This window comes from Crassostrea angulata, chromosome 1 (assembly GCF_025612915.1).
Source record: "Crassostrea angulata isolate pt1a10 chromosome 1, ASM2561291v2, whole genome shotgun sequence".
Taxonomy (NCBI): Eukaryota; Metazoa; Mollusca; class Bivalvia; order Ostreida; family Ostreidae; genus Magallana; species Magallana angulata.
Window position 1 is genome coordinate 7,550,479 of NC_069111.1, and position 21,015 is coordinate 7,571,493.

At 33.6% G+C, this 21,015-nt stretch overlaps 2 protein-coding genes across 3 annotated transcripts; one reads left to right on the top strand and one right to left on the bottom strand.

Annotated features, from left to right (window-relative positions):
• Positions 1–568: 568 nt before the first annotated feature.
• Positions 569–13,403, top strand: LOC128182121 (cadherin EGF LAG seven-pass G-type receptor 2-like). Of its 2 annotated transcripts, XM_052850737.1 has the most exons (16): positions 569–991; positions 6,649–6,826; positions 6,952–7,110; positions 7,223–7,363; positions 7,629–7,751; positions 7,852–8,034; positions 8,212–8,402; positions 8,702–8,799; positions 9,792–9,942; positions 10,121–10,316; positions 10,577–10,807; positions 10,914–11,031; positions 11,199–11,231; positions 11,348–11,391; positions 12,107–12,164; positions 13,119–13,403. In XM_052850737.1, exons 1-16 carry the CDS (start codon positions 917–919, stop codon positions 13,237–13,239), a joined length of 2,100 nt encoding a protein of 699 aa, XP_052706697.1. In that variant the 5' UTR covers positions 569–916; the 3' UTR covers positions 13,240–13,403. The 2 variants fall into 2 exon arrangements, with proteins under 2 accessions (XP_052706697.1, XP_052706704.1); XM_052850744.1 differs by lacking the exons at positions 12,107–12,164; positions 13,119–13,403 and adding an exon at positions 11,628–11,792 and having other exon boundaries at positions 571–991.
• A 357-nt stretch (positions 13,404–13,760) lies between these two features.
• On the bottom strand, positions 13,761–18,005 carry LOC128182186 (uncharacterized). The gene is made up of 4 exons (XM_052850792.1): positions 17,947–18,005; positions 17,609–17,786; positions 17,180–17,293; positions 13,761–14,181 (listed from the first exon to the last, which is right to left on the bottom strand). The coding sequence occupies exons 1-4, from the start codon at positions 17,987–17,989 to the stop codon at positions 14,094–14,096; spliced, it is 423 nt and encodes a 140-aa protein (XP_052706752.1). The 5' UTR covers positions 17,990–18,005; the 3' UTR covers positions 13,761–14,093.
• Positions 18,006–21,015: the final 3,010 nt, after the last annotated feature.

Here is a 21,015-nt window from a genome sequence, read left to right on the forward strand (position 1 = left end):
TAAGCTTTTTTTAAATAAACATTCAATTTAAATGAGGTTCGGTCCTTTATCAAAACAACTATCTCCATTCATAGATACATAATGAAACGGATGTTCTGTAATTTAATACGAAATGTCAACGTATATATACATATAGTGCATATCTTTGCAATACCTAAACATAAATCAATTCCATGTACATTTTTATCGATCCTACATCAAAACTTATTTTGTAAATAAATGACGTGTATATTTATTGGTAAATGAATTGATAAAAAAAAACCTAATTCTTTTGATGAGATTTCTAAAGTACAAAATATCACTTCAATACAAAGTGGCTTATACGAAGGATAAAGTACAAAAACCATAATTGGTGTTACGTAAGCACCTTAACCATCCATTGGTAGGATTGGCGTCCAAATGGCGTCATGAGGCCAATGAATGCTTGGCCAGCGTCCAGTGCGCGAGGTAAACATGTCAGAGTCTGACTTAATGTCTTTTCATCAAGTTTAAATACCTTTTGGTGTGAAATATTCAGCAGGTTATCGCAACAAATCAAGCGAGTGTACATGTCCCTTCAAATCGTCCCCTCTTATTACAAAGTTTAGCGTTAGAATGAATGGTGTATTTGCATGATATACTGTCAGTCATATATCATAAAAGACATATTGTTAAACTCTCGCAAAGATCTCGGTTTTTACTCTTTTCAAGAGGGATTTTAAATAATTTACCTTGAACAGAGAACCTCAACAGAAATTTCGACGTCTTTTAAAGAACATTTAAAGTTAAACCTGGGAGGGAAAGTGGATCGTGAATTCTAATGATGCCACAATTATCCTCAGTATGTCTTGAAGTATATATAAATAATATAGAGTAAAAATACTGAGACTAAGACACTACTGTATATAAAATACTGATAGAACACGTGCAGCGCGTGATGGACCGTCGTGCGGAGATCGTCCTCTCTCTGTATGTCCTAGTCCTCGGACTTCTACGGGGATGCCAAGGAGCCGTAAGTTTGATTTGTTTGTTTGTATATAAGCTCGTTCATAGATATATTTATGTTTTCGGCAATGATCAAATTAATTTTTCTGTTTCCTTTTTATCGTTCAGAAATAACGTTGGTAACGAAGAAAGAGTACTTTCTTAATTAAAGTGAAAAAGTACTCACTTCCCTTAAGTTACCAGCTTCTTTAGAAAACAATATGACCATAAATCAATTTATATTAATTTTCTTTTTGGTAGAAATTGTATGGGGCATTGTCACTTGTATTTTAATATTTTATGTTTAACTCTTTTAATTTGTTGTTTTGCCGTCAGTTTGGGCGTGGACCTTATATATCCTCATTTAGAATAAAGCAAATGAGGCAGTATATTGCAACTTTTCTTAATGTTTCCTAAAACGTAATTTCTTTTATCAGATTCATAATCTAGATATTACATGAATACAACAATTTTGATGACTTTCAAAAGATTTTCTGCAAGGCAAAGTTTTATTACGTATAATTTTAATAAATGTCTTGATTTTCTACTTGATGTATAATTAAAAAGAACGTAACAATTATTCTAAAAAAAACACAATGTATTCACATCTGAACCAACTGAACTTTTTCTGTTTCACTGAGTTGGTTTGTGTTTCCTTTCAAACATTTTTGGTAAGTTCTTTTTTCTTGATTTAAATAGCTAAATTGCCTTTCAACAAATCTCACCAAAGTTCTTGCATCAAATCATTCAATAAAAAGTTCTTTATGTTTTTGTTTGTCCCCAACACTCCGAATGAACTTCGAGCCACGGTCACAGAATGGAATTACAAAGAAATGGCCGAAAGTAGCGAAACCAAAATAGAACAGATTCAATATGATAATTTACCTGCAAATAATTTCTAATAGACCTTTGATAATTTTAACAAAACCCTGTAGTATAAATATTCGGAACTGTTTATAAAAAATATTACATCAAGTTTGCCTAAAATGTATCGATAATTCCACTTAATCTCATTGTATTTAGTCGTAGAAACTCTGTGCTAAAACGATGATGAACTGTTTTCTTCGGTAAAAGTACAAGACATACATTTAAAAAGAAATTATTCACAATCATATTAAATCGACCAGAGATGGGGGTATTGTGAATGGAAACCGAGAGAAATAAAAATCGTCTGAGCAGAAAATACATTATATTTAATGATAGTTAATAAACCATAAAATGTTGTCATTGGAGATAAAATACCAGTCTCTCTATTATACACAATCCAATATCTTATATAAATATTTGTTATACTTTCATGTTAAATACTGAAATCTGATTGGTTAAGACGCAGTTAATAATATTTACTATTACCCTCAGCGTTAGCAACGCACTTGGCAACGGGTAACATTAAAAAATGTTACATGCGCGAAAATTATGCGCGTACGGTTCGCTGTAGAATTCACGTTATTCCTATATAAAAGCAGTAAAATTTTCTTAAAAATCTTAAAAAAGACATTCAGTATAACAAAATAAATAGTGCCTGTTTGGGAGGATAACAGTTGAAATTGACACCCCTCGAAAACCATTGTCAACCTCCGCTTCGCGTCGGTTGAAAATGGTTTTCTCGGGGTGTCAATTTCAACTGTTACCCTCCCAAACAGGCACTATTTATATAATATTCCATACCGGTATTTTGTTTATTGCTATTAAATGCATTATGACTTTTATCTTTTATTGAATTCGTCGCAGTACTTTATCATCAAAATTTATCATGCATTTATTTTTGTGGAGTTAAAACTTTTAACGGACAACTGACAAATTTGATTTTGTCGCAGTACATCATTACAAAAAAAAACCCATTATGCATTCATTTCTAGGGGAATTAGAATCTAATGGATAATTGACAAATACCTTCGCGTCATTTCTATATAAAAGCAGTAAAAACATCTATAAAATTAAGACAATCAGTATAATAAAATAAATAGTGCCTATTTGGGAGGATAACAGTTGAAATTGACACCCCTCGAAAACCATAACCTTCGCGTCGGTTGACAATGGTTTTCTCGGGGTGTCAATTTCAACTGTTACCCTCCCAAACAGGCAATATTTATATAATGTTAATGACTGACGGATAACTGATAAATAACGCTGTAAATTACTGACGGATAACTGACAAATAACGTTGTCAATGACTGATGAATAACTGATAAATAACGTTGTCCAAGGTCTGTGTTTGCTACTGAAGAGATAGAACCACCCAGTGAAAGCTGAATATATCACGCCAAGTGCAATTATACATTTAGCTTTTGACGGCGACGAGATGTATTATATCGTTTAGAAAATTATATTTATAGGAGCTATTCATGGTCCAATGGAGTGTTTAGTTAAAATTGGATTTTCAACCATTATTTAAATCTTATTTCAATACTTGTCATTATTTTAAAATTAAAATGGTTGCAACAATGCTATATATCATTAATATAGAAAGTGTTTTGTGTACGTTGTCATGCGGAATCAAATTTATTATGAGATCCTTATCTTGAATTGGCAATCCAGAAAACTAAGATAACTTCTGATTAACTGGCAAGGATAAGCAGAGGGAATTGGGGGAAGTTGGTGTATGAATGTTTTAATTTATGGATTTTCGTCACGTTTTAGGAATGTGTAACTAATCAGAGCAGTGATCTTTATTTAAATACATGTAAGGGTAAATATCAACTAAAATTTTAAATGAAGAAAACTGAGATAGATGAATATATATAAAATCTTGTCGTTATGTCCAAATCATATCTTATTAAAGGCGCTAGAAAACTTCATTGAGTAAAATTTCAAGACATCTTTTGTAATCCCCCTGTGCATTTGTAGAGTACTATTGTATCTTCAGTAATAATAATAATAATAAAAGGAAGGCAATTATCGGATTTTTACTTTCAGCGACTGTATTTTTTTCTCAATTCAAAGTATAGCACGAATGTGATTAACATCTGTAAAAGACATTCGTGAAATACCGGTACTAAAATGAGATGATTTTGGAGTGAATAAAAAGCGGAGGTTATGGATAAGCTTGTTCTGTATTTGAGTCTCTCTATCACAAATGAAAATAACTAAAGATATCAGGTCATACAGTCTCAACGTTATATCTATTAAATCAATATTTTTGAACTAAACATATTAGAGTGTAAAGTAAAGGATTTACGATGAGAAAATATGTAATTGTTCGTTTTCATAATTCAATTTGAAAAGAATTATTTTTCTTGTTGTGATCTAGAGGAATACATCTATTCACAACTTTCGCTACCTTCACACAAAACATGAATTTTTAATCCAATTTTGTAATATTTGATTTGAATATTTGACATGGAATAAATTGGGAATTCCATTGCTCCTGATTATGCAGTTACTGCTAAAATTTGCGAAGAATAAAAAAGATATAAAACGGATTCGTGTTAAAACTCGAATCGTTTTTATAACGATGGTTTTTAATATTTATGTCTATGGGGCTGTCAAATATGCAGACCAAATAATTATGACAAAATTACTTCTCTTTGAAACGCGTTAACGTCCTTAAATTGAATCAATAAACATGCATTCAAAAATTACAACAAAGCAAGAATTCGTCCATCCCATCTTTTAGATAGAAAATTGCCTTTTGCGCCTTCAATATGGTAGTGTATGTGTTTTCAAAGGTATAAAGAATATTCATTAATTTTTTTAGTTCATTATATATAAAGAACCCCTTGCAGACAGGAATTTGGATGAAAAGGAAAATTTTAAGAAACGTCCTACATAACGAGGACCTGTTAACATTTGAATATTAATATAATAGATTTTTTTTTCAAACGAATTTAAATATTTGGTTGCAGGTAAAAATTTGATTTATTGACAAACATCAAATTATAAGATTATTGTAGTGTAGTCATTTAATGTTCTGTGACTTAAAAAAATTATGTCAGTGCAGTCTTCAGATCAAATGAATACATTTAACTCGAAGAAAATTGCTAGATGGGGTTGGAAGCATTCTAGTGCAATCTTCAGCATAATTGTGAAAATCTAACGAGAAGTAGAACTCTCCATTCCAAAGTCTTTTCATCTCCTTCAACGAATCTCTACATAATAGCGCTTACTTATTCGTCAATTGGTGGATTAAGAAAAACATTGTACACCCACGATATCGTTTAAATATATACAGCAAATTAAGTTTTGATAACTTTCTTTTTAAAGTGAAACGCTATTATTATACACTATTGTTAGGACATTTGACAGGCGTCATTGGATAATGTGCCACAAACTGAAGCAGAACCGAGTAAGTTTAAACTCGTAAATAAATTTTACAATTTCATTAAACGTCTATACGTGATTTACGAAGAATCTATTCTTACTCCTCTCAAAGATTGAAAATTTCAAGGATTAACGAACATTCACCATTTTCAATGCATTGGCAATAAGTCTCTATTTTCATGCTATCTTGATTCAAGCAGGCTTTAAGTTTGGACTGAACGTTTTGGCGTTACTAATGATAGTACTGTTTGAGGATTAAGTCTCCATTCAATCTGTCATACACTTGGTACAGGGTGACCGTTGATAAGTAGACCAGAAATTATTTATAACTTCATAAAATGATTTTTGGACGCCTAGTCACTCAAAGCGCCATTGAATTTTTCGAGCAATTAAAAGATGTTATAGATCGAAATTTGAATTCGAACGCAAGCACTGAATTTAGTTCATGTTTATACGGCATTTTACTCTAGATCTGATTCGCGGAGGGCGGTGATATAGAACGATGTAGGAGGTTAACAATTGTAAAAATTGTACCGCCAAAATGTTTAAACCGCCCCAAAAAAATCAGAGAAAGGATTTTACAGAAACAAGTGCTCACTTAGCGATTAGAATAGAAATACACATAACCCACTCAGAGCTTAATTTTCAGATGGGTCTCAATTTTGGATTTTTATCTTTTTATTTTCTGAATGCTTAATTGAGATGAATGTCGGCCGGTCGGTACTTGGATGAGGTTTATTTCATAAGAAACGACACTCGAAAAATAATAGAGAGTGAATGGTTGAAAAATAATGAATTGTACGCATACAAAATAAGATTCCTATATCATGCTCTGTTCAATATCAGATTTTTAGTGATGTTAGATTTTCAAGTTGTCAAAACAAGCCGAATGAATAAAACTAGCTGCATCATAAATTTTCTACGCAAAAAAAACGGACATTTTTTCTTATGTACACATCTATTGACGTTTTTCACCTTACACAATTTTCTTCTGACGTTTTTTTTTTTTTGCTATATGCCAATTTTTATATACTTTTTACTATCTACACAAAGTTAACGTGCTTTTTAAGTACATATAATTTACTGACGTTTATATGAATATACAATCTTTAATGTCGTGTTTTTTCTATGTATACGATATGTGCTGACTTTTAAAAATAAATGTTAACAATGTTTAAAGACGTTCCGTATAAACTGTTTGATGGGGTTAGAAAATGTTTACTATGAATACAACGTGTACTGATTTTTTTTTATCTATTTGCACAATGATTATACTGACGTTGTTTTCTATATGCACTATTGGGGGACTTTTTTCCACAATAAATACTAACGATTTTTTTCTATTTATACAATGTATACTTAATTACGTTTTTTTTTTAAATATTCAAGTACACATTATTTACTGACTCGTGCTCTTTTCTCTAGGCGCCACAGTTCGGGGGACTCCCGACGTCCGTTACAGTGGGCGAACAAGAGACGGTGGACCGGCTGATCTACACGCTGACGGTGACGGACGCCGACAACGACCCGTTCAACTGTGACATATCTACCTCCACCCCAGCGGGAGCTCCATTCAGAGTTCTCAAAGACCCAGTCACCAACAGTAAGGCCACACAATCATACCTCCAAGTCAAAAATAGTTGTAATCAACAGTAAAAAAATTGTTTATTTTTTTCGTCTTTTTTTTGGTTAGATTTTTCATTTTTGAATTGTATTATCGTCTTTTAGAATTCGGCGTCTACACTAACTCTCCGACGTTTAACTTCGGTACCAACCCCACGTACCAACTTACAGTGCAGTGTGACGACAACACGGGGAACACACCAACAGCCGTGCTCTCAGTGGACATCCTTGACGGAGACAAAATCACCTTCACCAACATCCCGGGTAATTCACTGACCAATGCTAATTCTATACCTCCTCTCCCAACCCAAACATGCACTATGTCTGTTTAATCAATGTTGTGCTATTTTAAGCAACTTAATGCGTTTTGTTTTAGCGACGACTACTCATGCAGCTTTGACAACGCTGGTAAATTCCGCCATATTTGACGTGGATGCTACAGATCTCCTCGGTCATACGCCGTTAACGTACACAATAACAAGTATTCCCGCCACAACGAGCTTTCAAATAGACGGAAGTGAGTAAAATTGTGTCCCATGTTTTTACAATTTTCATACAGCTAGACACCCACGCTTTGGCACAGCAAAGGTTTTCTATAATTTACATGTAAAAAAAAATGAAATAACATTCACATCCACCCCCAATTTTATTTTGCTTTGTTTGTCAATATTTTTTTGTTGAGTCTGGAAACCCCCCCCCCCCCCCTTTCAAAAATGATGCTTACGTGCCTGTCATAAACTCCATATCAATTTATGTATCCATTTTTTACCTTTTCGTTTCAGCAACGGGTGCTATCACAACAGCTCGGGATCTAAAGTTCGAGACCAATGCGGCCATAGATCTGTACGTCACCGTGTCCGACGGCTCCATCGCCGTCACAGAAAAACTGAGGGTCCAGCTCACAGGTTAACATCAATATTCAATATGTAAACTATTACATGTATTTCAGCATAAGAAAAGGGAACTCAGCTCCAACGAATTCTGATCCTACTTCCCTTTTTCCAGATCTCAATAACGTGCCCACGTTCACAAACCTGCCCGCAACAATCAGCCAGAATGAGGACACTGCTTCCGGCACGGTTCTATACACACTGACGTCATTTGACGCTGACGCAGGTGCGACGTTGTCGTATACCATGACAGTCAATCCACCCGCATATTCCGGATTATTTACGTTCGCAACAAACAGTGAGTTTATTATCAGTGGGTTTTGTGTGTTTGTTTGATTGTTTTTTGGTTTTTTTTAATCGCATTCTTTCAAATTCCAGAACCTTGAACTTTTCTGATACAAGTTTATTGTAGCTTTACTTTTAGTTTTCAGCATACATGTATATTGTAGCTTTCATGGTACATGTATATTTCTAGCTCTGCAGCTGTCTCTGACGGCGGGCCAGACTTTCGACTACGAGACAAGGAGTTCCTTCACAGTTTCGTTTACAGTCACAGATACCATGGCAACCACGGGGCCCATTGACCTCACGGTTAACATCAACAACATCAACGAGGCCTGCTATTTCGACAAAACGTATTACTACGTCACGCTCGCAGAGGCTACGGTTGGTATTGACTTGTTGTTATTTTTTTTTTAGCTTCCGAACCAATCATACAGAGACAAAGAGAGATTTACAAAGTTAACCCAACTGCAATGTCACAAACCTCGTGGGGTTAAGCAACGCGCGATCCAAAGGAGTAGTAGTTAATTAAGTTTTGGCAGGGACCAAAAAAAAGTCATGCATCCATTCAGTAAAATAGGATGTTGATGTAATGATGAGGATGATGAGGTGGATGAGGTTGATGAGGTGGATGATGATACAAAACGATCGCTTTGGTTTATTGCAATGTTTTTATTTGACAGGCTGGCAGTGTGACGTACAATCCGAATTTCCTAGTTCGGGACTATGATGGGGCGGCGGCCTATACTTTGTCGTTTGCCGCGGGAAACAACAGCAACAGGTTAGTCAATGGTGTAATATTTAATAAATAATGGACTCGTAAAGATTAATGGTCTTGGCTTGCCTTTTCTGAAGCAAGATTTTGACAAAGGGGTTCGGTGCCAATAGATAAAGGCTAGAACACGGGACAGCCGTATATATACAATTTCTTTATCTGAGCGCCTTTAACGTTTAATTCATCTAATAGAATCATGAATTAAAATATATGTACAGTATGTCAATATACTATCAATATTAGGAGTAAATACGTTTAATAACAGTTTATCATTTAAGTGCGATCATCTGTTTACACAATGATCAACGAGGCACACAAATGTAAGAGAGATTCATTGTTCGGACGTGTTATGAAACGGCAGAGTGATACTTCTGTGTTCACACTCCAATAGAAAGTAAAATTAACGTCTGAACGAAATCTTCTTTGCATGTGATTAAAGCTTTAAACCAAGGAGGTCCCGATATTATGATATGTAGTTTATTATTATACCTCGTCACATCAATGATGCCCATTCCTGCAATCAGATATTGAACAGGACATGGTGTAATCTTAATTGAGATCGACCCCTCACTGACGACATAATTGGAAATGTTGTATAAGAGTGAGTTCGCTATTTACAGATACACGTTTACATAAACAGTTATGTCGAGCAAATTATGATTGGATTTTATTGCTTTTTTCAATTCTGAATAGAGTTGTCTAACCCCAAGACCGAAAGCGCAATAAATACTAATCGTGTTAAACACCCAAGTATTGTAAATAAGATCATTTGAATTCACCGGTGACAGTAATTTAATAGGACCAACCAACTACAAAAGAACCAAATCCTTTCCTTTGCATATTTCAACAATGCACTTATTTTTATATGTCAATACGTGCGCACCTCTAGTATCAGTTTACCAAAAGCGATTCAATTCAATCCCAAACATTACTCCATGGGTAATATACTTTTATTTGTCAATTTCCGCGTGCATCTATAACGTTTTTGAATGTTTTAGATTTTCCATTGACGCCAACAGTGGCATCATCTCTTTCGCCGTGGACTACAACATTGATAACGGCGCCATGCCGTCGTCCGTCATCCTGACGGTGGTGTGCACGGACACCACCAGCAAGACCGGAACCTCCAAGGTGGAGGTCACAATCACGGTACGCAACTCCATAGGTACAATGTAGAATAACAGAATCATTGAAAATAGTAATCGATCATTTGCACCCAATGAATTCGAATCCTTCCTCGATTTAGAAAAAAAGAGTTCTACAAATCGGCCATATTAGTTAATAGTTTTGATTTATTTTTAATTACCTTTTTTATGCCGGATTTTAGGATGTTAATGACAACGCCCCATCGTTCACCCAGTCGACCTACAGTATTACCGTGGACCAGTACGATGCGCCGGGCTCACTGATGGGGACTATATCACCCACAGACGCCGACTCAGGGGTCAACGGCGAGTTCTCGTGCTCCGGAAGTTCGACAGCGTCATCAGCTACGACTTACTACTCAATAGGAGCCGACTGTGGTCAGTTTTTAATACGGCTAAACAATAAAGTCAACAAAATAAGACTTAAATCGCACTGTTGGTGACTTATGGTAAATACAACTCATTTTATTTGAATAAATTCTAATATATATCATCTATTCCTTTTTATGTGACTTTTTCTAATTGCGTCACGCTCAATTTGGACCGCTGTCTTTAACGTGACGCTGTATGAAAGAACACACAAAAAAGGAATTATGATAAAATTATTCTTACGTCAACCATGACTTAATTTTTTTTAGGAGTTTATCTGTTATCCTCCCCATCTGGGAACTTGGATTACGGCACAATTTCGAGATTTACAATCACAGCGGTAGACAAGGGTTCCCCGTCCCTGACCGGAACCACCTACGTAGACATTATCTACAAAGAGGCAACCACTACGACAACCACAACTACTGCAGCGCCCTCTACCTACAACTTCTGGGATGACAGCGGCGCTGTGGCGGCTTTCTCTATCGCCATGGTTCTAGGTTACTATTAATACCTTTAAGATTTCGTGACAACAAAATCATCTACACAGATTGTTTTCATGGAATAGTGAGGCCCAATGAAACTAACGCCACTTTTTTTCTTCAGGAACCATTTTACTCGCTGCCCTGCTATACTACTTGTTGAGATGTTGCTTTACGGGAATGTGCTGCGGTCCGGAACCGTGTGACTTCATGGAATGTTGCAGAAGCTACGAGAGACCACGGTAAATTTACCGCAGCATTTTGCTAATCATAAAAAATATAAACTAACTATGAAATACTTGTGTCGCGTAAACGGTTTTTGATTATTTGAATGAATAACAGTAGTTTGAGAAAATTAATGGATTATAATACTGAGTTTAATGGTTAACATTTTTCTTCCCGATTTCAGTCGTCTTCAGAGACGCTTGGTGACTCCTGAAAAGTAAGCAATTTAGTCGTTGAATATTCTTATTGTTTTACTGAGATTTTAATTTAAAAATGACATGATTGATACTTGTCCAAGAATATGTAATACCTTATCATTTGATATCTTTGTAGACCAAAGCGACCAAGAAGGGACGATTTCGATTACTGGAGAGAAGGTAACTGAAACTATATTATAAGCAGACAACGTGCTTGTTTTAATAATTTATTTTTTGCAACTGTTACTTGAAAAAAAAATCCGATCTGCTTGATAATTCTCGCAGCAGTTAAAGCCCGATAGAGTAGTGGTCTGCAAAGATAAGACGTTGAAGGTCCGAGCAACCTTCAGTAGCACCCATCTAGTGTTGCATTTGTTGCTTCCGGTTGCTGACTTCCAACCTCTTATCTTTTGCAGATGATTTCAGAGACTACAATCAGTATATGTGAAGACACAGAACCGACCAAAACAGACACGTTGCTCAATCAATGTTACATAGTTCTGTTCAATATTTTATTTGTTTTGTTGATAATTTGTATTGTTACTCTTGAAATAGTTTACAATAAACATCGATTTTAGGAATTGTGCGTTGTTTCAGTTCTTTTAAAGTATTCTTTAAAATAGTAACTGGGATTTAATTAGAAGCATGACAGTTGAAACTGCAAGCTTCAAATATTATATATTAAATTTATAATCAATGCAAGGTGTAAATAAAGGTTATTTATTTATTTATTTTTTTTGACCGATTTCGGAAAGAAAAGATCATATCTTGCAAATAAAATCTTACATGTTAGATATATACCGCGATGGGTTTTTTCTCACTAATGCGATGTAAATATAAAGGCTGTGTTTATTCAAATAATTATAAACAGACACACCCTCATACCTTTTTTCAGACAGTGACTATGGATCATTGGACAAGCATGAACCTCCTTCCAGGAGACCATCCCCCGCGTAAGTTTATCAGGATATTTACGTTTATTATACTTTCATGTTAAATACTGAAATCTGATTGGTTTAGACGCAGTTGATAATCCGTTCTATTACCCTCAGCGTTAGCAACACACTTAGCAAAGGGTAACACAACTAATTGTTACATGCGCGTAAATTATGCGCGTACGGTTCGCGTTGGAATTCACGTCATTTCTATATAAAAGCAGTATATTTACATTCTACTGTGTTTTTCCATTAAATTCCGTGATGTTTAAATGCCTCTAAATGCAACACCTATTCACTGCGTATGAATTTACATGTAATTTACATAAGTAGTTCTCAAACAGTGATTTCTACGTAATCGGTTAAAAAATGTATTTCATAAATGTTGTCAAAACACCATGTTTTATAATTATTCAACAAAACAGTTGACTTTATTGTTAAAAGCAACATTTCAATAGTTATTTTTCATGGATTATATTTTCATGCTCGTCGATCTCATCTCAACGGTCTCTGTGAAAACCAGTTTAAACCGGTATTACAAATCAGCTGTTCTTGCTGTTACTAATTTACTCCCTCCGTGGTCTTCACTTTATATCACTTTATTTCAGTAAAACAATTGATTTCTTCAGTAAGGGAATGTAAATATAAGCATTAAATGATTTATTTTTGACGTCGTCGTGTCAATAACTGCCGTCAGGTGAGCAGACAAATTATCATAACGCGTTAACGCGCGTTATTCAATTTGTCTGCTCACCTGACGGCAGTTATTGACACGACGACGTCAAAAATAAATCATTCAATGCTATAAAAAACATCTATAAAATTAAGACATTCAACAGGCACTATTTATATAATGCACATGTTTACTGTGGACTATAAAAAATTCTACGCATGTAACGTGTTTGTTGTGGACTTTATTATCTTTGCATAAATTACGAGTAATGTCAATGATATTATCTCTGATTTCGACAGGCGTGTTCACGGCCCACGTGAGTACAAAGATTTACCGAATGGCAACAGGCTGACCCCGACAGACATCGAGTTCCAGCCCCGGAGGCTAGTGTCGCGCCCAATGGCGCTATCGTATTATTGATCGGGATCGATCTTCACACCATTTTTGAAGATGCTTTAACATTTGTTCATGACTGTATTTCATTCACTAGAGCATTGACATTTTTCTTACTGTTATTTATATTCAATTTACATTGTATAGATATTTTTGTATTGTTTACAACTGTTTTTTGTTGAAATAAAAAAAATCTATGAACTTCAGCTTAATTAAATACACTTACCAGTATTAGGGTATTGATGGTTATTCAAATTTTCAATTTGATTCAAATACACATCAGTCTTTTTCCCGAAATTCGGTTTAAATTATTAAAAATTATATATTGTTTGAAATCGCGAACAGAATTTAATGCAGTTTACTTTTGAATTGCAAAATGCGTTCCAAAAAAAAAACCGATTACCTTTTTTCTTGTCCTCTCTTGTATAAAATTGCTTACTTTTATTCCATTGTTTTCCAGGAAATATAGAGCACATGCTTCTATTCAAATTTAATCACACAAAGAAAAGGTTGCTCTGTTTCCTCAATGAAATGAATATTTTGAAAATATTTGATTGCAAATGACAACTGACACACATGTATCTGAAATACATTCAAAAAGTATGATTAATTGAGGCAAAATTTTCTTTATTTATATAATTATACATGTTTATTCTAAAAAAAATTATAACTAAAAATGGATTTTTTTTTTCAGTTTACGCGTTTCGAGTGTCAAATTATGGCAGGTTTGGATGGTTTTGTTTTCGTAACGATATAATACATTCTACACAAGTGAATATAAATCGCTGTCTTCACTCGTACTTCTCATGTAGGATCCACCGATACAACATATAGGTCCACAATTTTCTAGTTCAGTTTGTCTCTTTGAAATAATCACAGACTCAGAAGCCGTCCAGCGAGTCGTGCACGTGATCATCCTTGACAACACAGTATTTCTTGGCCAAGTTGTCCACAAGTTTCCTCAAACCACTGCAACACAGAGTAAAGTTTGAAATTGATTAACGAAAAAATGAGTTTTGATACATAAAGCCCCCCCCCCCCTTCGAAATTTTTATAATCTTTTATGTTCAAAGCAATATGAGCTGCAATTTCATGTTGGAAAAAATATTGTTAAACTAGTGGGTATTGTTTTTTTATACAAAAAAACACATGTCTCCCCTTCTCCCAAAGGATTGTAATATGGGGCAAATTTAATAAGTGAAAAAGAATGAAGTCAGCTATATGTTAGATATCATCCATATATGATACAGTTTAGAAAATGAATTAACTTGAGACACAAGATTGGTCAAGGTAAAAAATTATGGAGGCGTGCACTCCTTCTCAATACCATCTACCTATGTTCCAAGTTTGAAGCCTTAATGTCAAAAGCTATCCAAGTTACCACCCAGACAAAATTTAATTATTTTTAATTTGACCTTGAGTAAAACAAGGTCAAGGTCAAATATTTATCAATAGTACACCTCAGTGTATTATAATTAATCTTTGTGTAAAGTTTGAAGTCCTTCTGTCAAAGAATATTTAGGAGGTGAACAATGAAGTTTTTTCTAATTTGATCTTGAAATATAATTTTTAGGTCAAGGTCAAAAATTTTGGTAAGGTTGAACTGGACTATATACCATCTATGTATGATACAAGTTAAAAGATTGTATGATTAAGGAGTCTTATGTTATGGTCCGGACTATATATTTTATAAAACGCTTGACCTTGAAGAAGATAATAAGTCAAGGTCAAAAATTTTGATGGCGTGCACTTCTTCTTAATACCATCTACCTACGTTCCAAGTTTAAAGTCTTAATGTCAAAAGGTATCTAAGTTATCACCCAGACAAAATTTAATTATTTTTTCTCAAGTTGACCTTGAGTAAAACAAGGTCATTGTCAAATATTTATCAATAGTACACCTCAGTGTATTATAATTGTTCTTTGTGTAAAGTTTGAAGTCCTTCTGTCAAAGACCATTTAGGAGGTGAACAATGAAGTTTTTTCTGATTTGACCTTGAAATAAAATTTTAAGGTCAAGGTCAAAAATTTTGGTAAGGTTGAACTGGACTATATACCATCTATGTATGATACAAGTTAAAAGATTGTATGATTAAGGAGTCTTGTGTTATGGTCCGGACTATATTTTTTATAAAACGCTTGACCTTGAAGAAGATAATAGGTCAAGGTCAAAAATTTTGGTGGCGTGCACTCCTTCTCAATACCATCTACCTATGTTCTAAGTTTGAAGTCTTAATGTCAAAAGGTATCTAAGGTAATACCCAGACAAAATTTAATTATTTTTTCTCAAGTTGACCTTGAGTAAAACAAGGTCAAGGTCAAATATTAATCAATAGTACACCTCAGTGTATTATAATTGTTCTTTGTGTAAAGTTTGAAGTCCTTCTGTCAAAGAATATTTAGGAGGTGAACAATGAAGTTTTTTCTGATTTGACCTTGAAATAAAATTTTAAGGTCAAGGTCAAAAATTTTGGTAAGGTTGAACTGGACTATATACCATCTATGTATGATACAAGTTAAAAGTTTGTATGTTTAAGGAATCTTGTGTTATAGTCCAAACTCTATTTTTTATAAAACGCTTGACCTTGAAAAAGAAAATAGGTCAAGGTCAAAAATTTTGGTGGCGTGCACTCCTCCTCAATACCATCTACCTATGTTCTAAGTTTGAAGTCTTAATGTCAAAGGGTATTCAAGTTACGGCTTGGACAAATTTGGATGAAGAAGAATAAGAAGAATAAGAAGAACTAGAGCAAAGCTCGTTGCAAAGCAACGAGTGGGTCTTCCGTTAATGTCGGATGTAAAGCTGGAAGTTCCTGTAAGAAGCAGAGCTCCTAAACCAATAACAAAAGTAACTAAAATAAAAAAATGAAAACAATCGAATTATTCCTGGTACGACTTAACAATATCCGAATCATTTTAAGTACGACTTAACAAAAGCCTTTCTGATTTCAAGAACGACTTAACCAAAAAATCCGAATGTGTTTAAGTACGACTTAGCAATTATTTTTGGTACGAGTTAATATCACTTTAAACAAAACGCTATTTTTTAAACCAAGGACGCGGAATCAAAATTTCCGGAAAAAAATCAATTTTAAAACCCCGATATCTCTGTAATGCATCGTCCGATTCAAAAACGGATTTCAGTTTTGAACTCAGCATGAAAATTACTGTAAGATACGTACGTAAAATTTTTAAAATTGAAAAACATGAAAATTAAAAAAAATTGGTTTTGCTTCCGGTTTCGACCGGAAGTGTCCGAATTGAGTTTCCAGCCTTATGTCATAAGTAAAACGATTGTTCTATCTTCTCTGTAAATCTCATAGCTTTATCTTAAATCAAAAATGAGAAAAGCTCCGGACAAAATCACTTTTTAAAACGTGAAAAACGTCAATATCTGACGAAATTGATGACGTCATCAAATAATTTTTTCATATCATAGAGATCTTTTAGATACACATTACACCTGTAAATTTCAAAACAATCGATGCAAGCGTTTTTGAAATATTTGAGTTGGAAAAAAAATAAAAAGAATAATAATAATAAGAATAAGAAAAAAAAGAAACCGTAGAAAAACAAAAGGGTCTTCCGTTGAAAACGGAAGACCCTAATAAGAAGAATAAGAAGAAGAATAAGAAAGTCGACAAAAACAATATGTCTCCCCTTTGAAAGGGGAGACATAATTATCATATTTACCACTGAAATGACATTTGGATTATGGTTTGTAAATTTCTATTACTGTGAAAAAGTTATTGAGGCCCAGGTTGGAGCAAAATTACATTATTGTCATTATTACATCCTGTGCAAAAATTGGTTTCTTATACATTCCTTAGATGAGAGATATGTAATTCATTTTAATCTTATTTATTACAAAGGTTTAAGTTACATGCATAACTTGAGGTTTTAACAGCAAAAAAATAAAATAAATAAATAACATTGATTTTAAAAAATTATGAAACAAATCGACTTACTAATATTCCTGACTACACGAGAAATGACTGAGGTCCACTGCTGGTATCACGTGATCTCGTTTGTTAATCATGACCAGCCTCCGGAGCTCTCTTAAAACATTTTCGTACTGGCTGCTGATTAAAAAAATTAATGATATAACTGAAGAGTAAAAATGATTCTTATCACATTTGTTATATTACCGGTGAATTATCGACATTTATTCATATTTTTTGTAAAAAAAAAATAATTTAAAAAAAACCAACAACCACCCCCCCCCCCCAAAAAAAGGGTAACAAAATCGTAAAAAAGAAATACTTTAATGTAGCTGCAGAACTGAAGCTCTACGGTAAAATCGGATTGACGACCTAATATCCTAATATCTGTCAACCCGAATTTCCAGTAGAACTACAGTTCTGCATGCAGCTACTTTAGTGCATTAATGATCTTACCTTTTCTGGGGACGGATGTCAGCATTCTCCTGCTGTCGTTTGTAACTGTCGGAAGTGTCTAAGCTTGGAACGGATCCAGTGGAATCCGTCATCTGTCTTTTATTGACGCCGTCCAACTCCTTTAATTGGTCTATCAGTCTTTGTAGAGAATCGCCATCTTCAGAACACACAAAATTCCCTGGAGGAAACCATTGTAGAAAAATTAGAATTTCATCTTCAAGATTAATATTGACCACAACACTAAGATTTGGGGAAAAAACTACGTTCAATAGATATATAAAAGGGAATAATGTAAAAGCTGTTTTGGGAGTAAATATTTACAATTCAAAAAAATATACCTGCAAACAATATACATAAAACCATATATATAGAAGTTTTCATTGTCGTCAGTGTTTGTACGCTGTGTTCATTGAGAAGTGCTTTTATAGGGGGAAACTGCGCAGAATTGAACACCAGATACCAAAATACCCCGTGGGTACTTCATATCTGATCAGAATTATACATCACCTGCAGGAGAGCTCATAAAGTTGTTGCATTTGCATACCATTGTTCATTCTTATCAGTATTTGTGGTATTAGCTAATCTCTTTGTCTCGATTTTTAGGTATTTTTGTGTTTTTTGTTTATGGGGGTTTTTTTTGGGGGGGGGGGGGTGTTTTGGGTTTGTTTGTTTTTTTTTTGGGGGGGGGGGGGTTGTTGTATTTTCAAACTAAGTTAGATAACTTATAAATTGTTCCAAAAAAGTTTTTTGATATTCTAAATCGTTCAGGCATCATATATTTTCGGAGGTGGTCTAACATTGAATGTTATTATTCATAATGCAAAGTGCATCATCCTCATTAAATCAATTACTGCTGGTGCTGGGGGTGGGGGAGGGGGGGGGGGGGTAGGGGGTAGCACCAACAAATATTATTTCCACAACCCGTGTTCAAATTGTTGGATTCTTCTATATTTGAGATGAGTTCTTTGATGTTAAGGACAGGACACGCGCAAACTGTGCTTTGAAGATAAATATATTTTTTTCATGAATGACATACATGATCGTTTTTTCACCAACTTTTACTAATGATTGAACATAATTTCAGTGCGTTTCGAAAACATGCAGAACCATAGTCGGTAGGCCTATGCTATGAATGTTGCTCAAAAGAAAAAAAATAAGTCTATGCGGGCAAATTTCAATCAAAGGTAGATATTTCAAAAAATTCATTGCCGGGTTCTTATATTCAATTGTGAATAAAATACATTTTTGAATATTGCTTTTCTCCATTTCTAATTAATAATTGTCGTTATGATTAATAATCTTCGCTGTCTCCTATGTAATTTTAATTAAAATTAATGCCTTCATTCATTCATGCACTGCATTCCTTGTTTCAATGATATGGTCGGCTCTCCTACGTGATCATAGAAGTATACCTGAATCAATCCTGCTTTTTCTTTATATATATCTTTTTGTATTTATATATATATATACATAAATTTCATGTCTAAAAACAACATACACAAATAAATAAAATTGAACCTGAACGGCACAGGCACCTGACGTTATATACATTTATATTTTTTCGTAATAAATAATGATATGGAATATAGTCATTATTGTTAATGAATTATTTCAAATTCGTTGTAGTTTACTGGTTTATCGTAAGAGTGTTTAAAGTGTTTTCCGTCTGTTGATCAGTGCATACTATGTGTCAGTGTCTATTGATACCTCATTTGTGAAGGTTTCTCCTTTTATACGTCATTAGAGCCCACGAGCGTACAAGGAAAGATAATTCATTAAATACCCACACCTACTAGATTAAAGATTACTCTCTTTAAAAAGTTTTACAAGAAATTTCACAATTTCAGATGTTTCTAGCAAAAAGCCAATCGCAGTTGCAGAGAATACCAATTTCTGAGTTGCAAGCAGATACAATTTATAAAGAAAACAATAATCATGTTCGATTACATTCGGGTTTTTTTTTAACAGAGACGCTTAACATTCCTTTTTGATTAATAATCTGTTGACGTAAAAATCAACAATGACAATGACAATGACAATGACAATTTCTTTATTCTCTGAACTGCATAAATTACAGTGTTGAGAAAAATCACAAAAAAATTTTGAACAATAATACATATAATACATACATTGCATGCATTGGAGTGACAATACAAAAGTGAAAAAAAAATGAAAAAGGGAAAAAAGTATGATAAACAATTAACCTAGAGAGCTAACTCTCTCAATTATAACTTTAATGAATTTACACAGATTAATCAACAATTTTTTATTACTAGTATTAAAGAGTTGTTGAAATTTGTAAACATTTGGTTGTGTGTAGAAGTATGAAGGTATGTATAAAAATCTCTCATCTTTAATTGTTACATCTGTACAATGAAATAAATAATGAAATTCATCTCCTATCTCAATACAGTTACATATGGTACATATACGGTTTTCACGAGGTATATCATACCATCTACCTCGTTCTACAGGCAATTTAGCATTACTTGTTCTAAACATACAAAAAGATTTCTGATATTTGTATGGCAGATCTAATTCTAATAAGTATTTTTCCAAAGATAATGTAGTTTTAAAAATTCTATAGTTAATACCTTTTGATGAATTATACATTTCACTATTCCATGACTGCTTGAATTGGTCTAGAAGTATATGAAAAACTGTTTTCTTAAGCCACTGGATATTTACATTTTGTTGATACAAAATAATAGATAGACCACAATCATTCAATATTTTAACAATAAATTTAAACCAGGGTCTGTTCATTTTACCCATTGCATATTGTAGTTTTGACGCAACTTTATTATTTTGTGAAAAGACAAGTTTACTCCAAAATGCTATCATGCGGACTTTAACATTAATTATTAGTGGGTATCGTCCAAGTTCCCCATAAACCATATAATTTGGTGTTGAAGACTTTAGGTTTAAGATATGTTTACAAAATTTCAGATGTAACTTTTCAACAAGTGCTATATTACCAAATCCCCAAACTTCACATCCATAAAGTAAAATAGGTTTCACAATTTTGTCAAACATATCTAATTTACAATCGATTGACATATTGTGTTTTCTACATTTGGCTATTACACTATACATAGCTCTAGTAGGCGTAGTAGCTTTTTCACAAAGTTCTTTCACATTGAGATTAAATGATCCATTTTTACAAAAATGTACTCCAAGGTATTTAAAATTATCTACAATTTCTAAACTAATGTCTCCATACTTAAATGAATAATCTACACGTGATCTACCTTTATTAAAAATGACAATTTTTGTTTTATCACTATTAACTTTGAGATGCCAGTTTTTACAATATCTTTGAAAAACATCAAGTTGATGTTGAAGATCATCAGGAGATTCAGATAATAGTATTGTATCATCTGCATATAATAATACAACAAGTCTAA